We start from the raw sequence: 7034 nt of genomic DNA on the forward strand, positions 1-7034 counted from the left end.
AAGCCCCCCCCCCCTTTCACCCCCGGAGAAAAAAGTCTGGAAGAAACATAGTTACCATGAGCTAACCACACCAATTGCCAGTACCCACCCCCACACCCAATTACCAGTACCCCACCCCACACCCAATTACCAGTACCCACCCCACACCCAATTACCAGTACCCACCCCACACCCAATTACCAGTACCCACCCCACAACCAATTACCAGTACCCACCCCACACCCCACACCCAATTACCAGTACCCACCCCACACCCAATTACCAGTACCCACCCCCACACCCCACACCCAATTTCCAGTACCACCCCACACCCAATTACCAGTACCCACCCCACACCCAATTACCAGTACCCACCCCACACCCAATTACCAGTACCCACCCCACACCCAATTACCAGTACCCACCCCACAACCAATTACCAGTACCACCCCACAACCCAATTACCAGTACCCGACACCCACATCCAATTACCAGTACCCACCCCACACCCAATTACCAGTACCCACCCCACACCCAATTACCAGTACCCACCCCACAACCAATTACCAGTCACCCACCCCACACCCAATTACCAAGTACCCACCCCACAACCAATTACCAGTACCCACCCCACAACCAATTACCAGTACCCACCCCACACCCAATTACCAGTACCCCCACCCCATCAACCCCAAATTACCAGGTACCCACCCCACCACCAATTACCAGTACCCACCCCAACACCCAATTACGTACACCCCACAACCAATTACCAGTACCCCACCCCACACCCAATTACCAGTACCCACCCACACCCAATTACCAGTACCCGACCCACATCCAATTACCAGTACTCACCCCACACCACACACCCAATTAACCAGTACCCACCCCACACCACACACCCAATTACCCCGTACCACCACCACACATAATTACCAGTACCCACCCCACACCCAATTACCATTACCCACCCCACACCTAATTACCAGTACCACCCCACACACCCAATTACCATGACCTACCCCCACACCTAATCTAATTAACCTCCATACGTCCCCAGAATGCCGGTCCAGCGACGGGGAATGCCACACTGTAGGTGAGTACTTCTTCCACAACACCCACGATCTGAAACGTAACTGCACGTGTGGAGTACAACTGCTAGGACCCAGACAGCGCGCATACCGTTGTCTTCAAGTGCGAACACAATTTGTATTATCTCACTTAATTAAAAAATAAATGTTGATGTATATGTTTTATTTGAAACGTCTTTTGTTTTTTTAAGCATTTAATTTTTGTCCAATCAGATTCGTCTTCTTTAGTCACTTGTAGGGACAGTGGCGTTACCTGGGTGGGTGAGACCCAATACGATAACTCAAGGTGTCACCCCCCCCCCCCCCCCCCCCCCCGAATGGTGTCAGCCTATCTGATGGTGGTCAACACATCTGATGTTGTCATCCCCCTTAATGGTGTCAGTCCATCTAATGGTGTCAGCCCATCTGGTGGTGTCATCCCCCTCTAATGGTGTCACCCCCTCTAATGGTGTCAGCCCATCTGATGGTGTCACCCCCTCGAATGGTGTCAGTCCATCTAATGGTGTCAGCCCATCTGGTGGTGTCACCCCCTCTAATGGTGTCAGCCCATCTAATGGTCGTGTCAGCCCATCCTAATGGTGTCAGCCCATCTAATGGTGTCAGCCCATCCAATGATGTCAGCACATCTGATGGTGTCAGCACATCTGATGGTGTCAGCACATCTGATGGTGTCAGCCCGTGAAGGCCGCACCCCACGTCCCGGCCTTGTGGCGTCCATACTGACCTTTTGACCTTTTGACTGTTATCCCAGGAATGACAACTACCACGGTGTGTGATGTGTAACAATAACATCTACCATGATGTGTGAGTCGGTCATTATCATGAAAAAGTTTCTAAAACCGCTGTGCAACTCGTATCGTTAGTGGAATGTTTTTTCTCGATATCTCTCAAGTTTCAACAACTCCATAATACCCCTCCCCCACCCCCCAACATATACGAGGTTGTTACTTTTTAAATTATCTCTAGGTAACTGAATATCTCACGATGCAGGTGAAGTAGAGTGTTTCCTTAAAAGTGTCATGCATATCCCAGGACAACTACTCATGACAGTAATGTTCTATGTAATAAGATAAAGGTTATGTATTCGTAGTAAGAAGCATCAACGACCACGAATTGTTCGTTGTGTGAGGCATTTCACGGATTATTCGATGCGCTGACGTTGTTGAAAATATTCAATGCCAGATGTTCGGTGTTTGAGGCGTGTCTGTATAATTCAACCAGCTTGTTCGTTGGCCGAGGCATGGCTGTGTTTCAATCATCTCTGCCGCCTTGTGCAAACCAAACACAAACTTACTAATGTTATCGCAAGAACGGGACACGGATTACTCAAGGGCACTTAATGCAACTCGAGTTATCGTTCTTGCTGCATGATAGTATTTCTCGTATTATCTTCCCACGAATGAGAGTTCTGCAGTGGACGATAATGGGGTAATCTAAAAAACGTAACTGTACTTAACCTTGCAGTGTCCTTTTGTATTTTTTTTTAACTTTGTTTATTTTGAATAAAAATAATTTGTTATCTTTCATTATTTATTTCATCCCGAAGTTTGAAGATTATTTGACTTCAAACCTTCCGCTAAGTCATATCAATTCGACGCAGTTGTGACTAAAAAAAAATTGTAAGTTTATTTTATTACATTATTAATGTAGTGTGGACACTAAGTACATAACCAGCGATTCCTGATGTGTTTTTAGTTTCTCGTATACAGAGTATACAGGAAGTATTGTAATCGTGGACAAAAATCACATGAAATGTTGACCGTTTTCACCGTTTTACTTTATCATTTACGGAGTATAGGGGACTTATTTTAATCGGGCAAAAATAATAAATGCAGGTTTATCAAAATTCCGGTGTTCTATGCGCAATCGAGTCGGAAAAATTGGGCTTTGCAATTATGTCCGTATGTCTGTGTGTATGTGTGTGTGTATGTCTGTGAACACGATAACTTGAGTACCGTTACAGCTAGGTTGATGAAATTTTGTATATAAATATTATATCAAATTTGTAGTTCTGTTTCAACTTTTCAGCGATTTCCGATAACCGGAAGTGAGACTTATTCTACTTTTAGTTTTTCAAAAGCCTATAACTTGAGCACTGTTTCAGATAGATAAACGAAATTTCATATATTAGTAAAATATCTACTTTTCTACCTTCTGTCAAATTTTGACCGAAAGTAGTAATTTACACTATTTCCGATTTCTCAAAAAAAAAAAAAAAACGCTAATGAAATTATAAAGTACTAAAATTAAAAGTATTGTTCTCTTACTCTTTGGGTGTATTTCATATTTCGTTTATGAAATGTATGTTTCAATGCCATCTCGGGTTCACAGCCTCTATTTCTGTTCACTTGATCGCACGCTTGACAAAGAAGTGCTAATTTGAAACGGGGTCGTCCATAAATGACGTAACACTCCGGAGGGGTGGTAGTGGGGTGGGGTTCAGAAAGTGAAAAAAAAAGCTTTTGCAATGATGCTAGAAACTGAGTCAAAGACTTTGCTTCGTGTGGATTAAACAAAAAAATTAATAAAAATCAATCTAGGCCTTTTCAACTATAACCGAGTTAATAATTTTTTTTAGAAAAAAAAACTGCTTTTTGCTTTTTTTTTTTTTTTTAAATTATAAATTTTTAGAAGGGTTGTAGACTGAGGTATGGCGTCATTTTCGGCATTGGGGCATGGCCTTTTGTAAAATGAGTGAAGTTGACGGGGGGGGGGGGGGAGTTAAAAATCATTAAAAATCATGATGTCGCTTATGGTATGGATGACCCGGTGTAGATATAAATACCGTGCTTCGGGATATGATTTTTTTTCTTAATTTTTCTATTTAACATGCAGGGCAGGAATACGAGTTATATGTGTATTTTAAAATGTAAGCACTTCAATGTTAAAATTCAACATATAGACGTCCACATGTAGCCTGCTTAAGTAATTTAGTTTTAACAATGGTAATACAATAGGTGGGTTTTTTTTTGTTGTATCAGGGACTACTGAGATGTCCGTCTTGTGGCTGCTGGTGCTGTGTGCTGTGGGCGCCAGCCAGGCGTCCTTCCTGCTGACCGTGACCCCGCACAAGATCGAGGCTGGCATCACAGAGAACGTCACGGTCCAGTGCAGCTTCTGGGGCGAGAGCGCGCTGAGCCGCCTGGAGAAAATCACCATGATCCGCATCATGCGTCAGTCCAACAGCGAGGCGTTCGAGCCCATCGTGGAGAAACGCGACAACGAGGATAACGTTCACGTCATCGGGTTGGACCCGTCCATCTACGTCACAGCTCACATTGGGACTGTGGCTTCGTCTTTTATAGAGATCACCTGGCCCGTCGCTTCTTTTGATGTTTTCGGGCATTACCGATGCGATGTTTTGGGTTTCGATTTAAACCAGGATCCGATGAACGAGAAGTCTCCGGTAATTTCCGTCACGGAGACCAATGTCACGGCGTACGATGTTCTGGAGTTGTTGCTCAAGGACCGCGTTGAGCTGAAGAGCTACTGCGACGCGGAAGTGGCTGCGTCGGAAGCGAGGCTGATGGCGGTTATAAATAGAATGAAAACGGAACAAGCCAGTAATGACCTGATTCTGGAGAATACACTGCGAGCGGAGATCAGCGCGTTGAGGACGGATGTTAACAGATTGATGGAGACGGGGGTTCTTCAGTACTGGCCGGAGGGGACCTACGCCTTGCTCATGCCACAAGACGGATGTCCGAATAACGTCGGGGCTATCTGGACGACGGGTTTCCGGAAGTTCCACACGGAATCGACGGACAGAAACTACGATCACGTGTCCACTGTTAATCACTTGAGAAATCCCATTCTAGAAAGAGCTGGAACGAATAATTTTATGTACCAGCACTTCTGCGTGTCCACCACCCTCTCCCCCGGGGCGGCTTGGCCCCGGGGCTCGTACTGCATCAACAGGAAAGGGGACAAATGCCCCAGCGGGTTCGAGACGGGGTCGGTCGCGTGGAACGAAGAACGAACCGGCTCGGCGGCAGCGGTGAGCGGCACGCTGCCTGACGGGACGTTCGCTGTTGGCTCGGCCAAGATCTTCTACTGCTGCCGGAACGACAGCTCGCCCTACGACACCGTCTACCTCCCCACGGCCCGCCCCTTCTACTTGTACCGGTTCGGCGGGAACTGCCAGGAAGTGGTGGGGATGAAGGTCACGGCGGAGGAAATGACCTTTGACACGGACAGTACCAACACCGACGCCTACGACAACGAGTATCACCCGGACGGGCAGATCAACGACATCCAGATGCAGCTCTGCTATTACGAAGAAATATAGCCCCCTGCTCTCTTTTTTTTTCATTTTAAATATTTGAGGTAAAATATAAAGTGCTTTGCTATAATACATTAAATACATTAAACACCACTCTTTGCCAGAGAGTTGTTTTTTTCTGTTTTGTTCAATTTTTCGTTATTTCAAGAAAAATTAGTTTCAGATGACACATCAACAAACTAATTTTATAGAAAAAAATAATTGAAACAATTATTTTTTTTTAATTTCTTTTTTTTTTAAATTGAGAAACATTGCATAACTAGTTCATGTCGTTTTTATTGTAAATTTTATTTTAAAATTGTATCGGCAAAGTTTTGAGTTCAAGTTACGACAAAATGGCGTTAACAGAAGATCAATCTTGGAGTTTCTATAAAGCCCGTCAGTGTTTGTCTAACCGCTTCGTCCATTAGCATGCAAAAGGTCAAACGTAAAACTTACTAGTTAAAGGGAGACTAACTGCTTTCGGTTAAGTAAAATAATTTTTTTATTAGTTATCTCCCTTTATTTACAAATTGACCCTAGTGTCAGATGCTATTCGATTATTACTAAGCATCAGGCCATCACCCCTTTTTTTCATGTGAAGTGTTTAAGACCTTTAAATTTGATCCTTTTTTCAATTGCTTTATAATTTACTTTTTAAAAATATTTACGAGAGAGAATAGACGCACGAAATTTCACAATACCATAATTGGTTGCCGTGGTCGAGTCGGTAAAGCTCATGGTTGCTAAACCGAAAGTCTCGAGCTCGAACCGCCGGGCAGATGAGGCAACTAGGGACAGCAACTCTTCTAGGAGAGACAACACTAAAATCAAACAACTGCTGCTTTGTAGTTTCTTGGTTGGACAAAGGCTATGGAAGCAAATCCAAAAAGAAAAGCAGACTGAGTCCCTCAATGGCGCATAACCAGTTGATACATATCCTTAATTGTGATGGAGGCGTGGTCGAGTCAACAAAAGCTCATGGTTGATAAATTCGAAAATGTCTCGAGTTCAACCCTCTGGCAGATAAGGCTCGATCCCTTCCATCACTAAAAATTAAGAACGAAGAAGAAGGTTGCCAGCCCCAAAGTTTTTTTTTTTACCACGAAAGTGATTATTTTGTGTAATAATACCCTTCTGTCCTTACGTTTTTTCCCCTCATACAAGTAATATCTAAAGATAAATGCGAATAAGCACAATGTGATGCGATTTTTGTAAGTTTTTAAAAATTATTATATGCCAAAAAATTGTGAAACATGATCAGAACGTAAAATAATTTTACATTTTAGTTGGAGATAGCCAAATAAATTACAAGTGAATATTTGATTTTTTGCGTTGACAAATCCGTAACTTTTTCTCAACAAAAATGTAATATGGTGACTTTGTTGTCTAACAAAATCACGAAGAAAATGGTACAAAAAGTCAGCTTTTGTAGTGACCGATTTCTTGCATAATTATCCCAGCTATTTTATGACAGAAGAAGGTATTTACCAACATTGTCCAAACGTGTGCAATCTGGTTAACAACTGTATCCAATCTTGTGTGCCAACCTTATGTGCCAATAGTGTGTGGACCTAAGGACCTTTTGTCCATCCTATATGCTAATTGTTGACCTGACAAACTATGCTCCCTCTATGTGCTAATAATGTACCTAGTGACCTTCCATCATGAGTGCTAGAAGTGTGACAAGTATCTAATTT

At 43.3% G+C, this 7034-nt stretch overlaps 1 protein-coding gene across 1 annotated transcript; it reads left to right on the forward strand.

The window, feature by feature from the left end:
• Positions 1-2593: 2593 nt before the first annotated feature.
• On the forward strand, positions 2594-5450 carry LOC131932330 (uncharacterized). The gene is made up of 2 exons (XM_059289224.1): positions 2594-2692; positions 4055-5450. The coding sequence occupies exon 2, from the start codon at positions 4066-4068 to the stop codon at positions 5359-5361; it is 1296 nt and encodes a 431-aa protein (XP_059145207.1). The 5' UTR covers positions 2594-2692; positions 4055-4065; the 3' UTR covers positions 5362-5450.
• The last annotated feature ends 1584 nt before the right edge of the window (positions 5451-7034 follow it).

Source organism: Physella acuta, unplaced genomic scaffold (genome assembly GCF_028476545.2).
Source record: "Physella acuta isolate Inbredline_101_S28 unplaced genomic scaffold, ASM2847654v3 ptg002137l, whole genome shotgun sequence".
Taxonomy (NCBI): domain Eukaryota; kingdom Metazoa; phylum Mollusca; class Gastropoda; family Physidae; genus Physella; species Physella acuta.

What these genes read in the sequence shown, in the direction of transcription:
- LOC131932330 (XM_059289224.1), top strand. Translation starts at nt 4,066, where the DNA reads ATGTCCGTCTTGTGGCTGCTGGTGCTGTGTGCTGTGGGCGCCAGCCAG.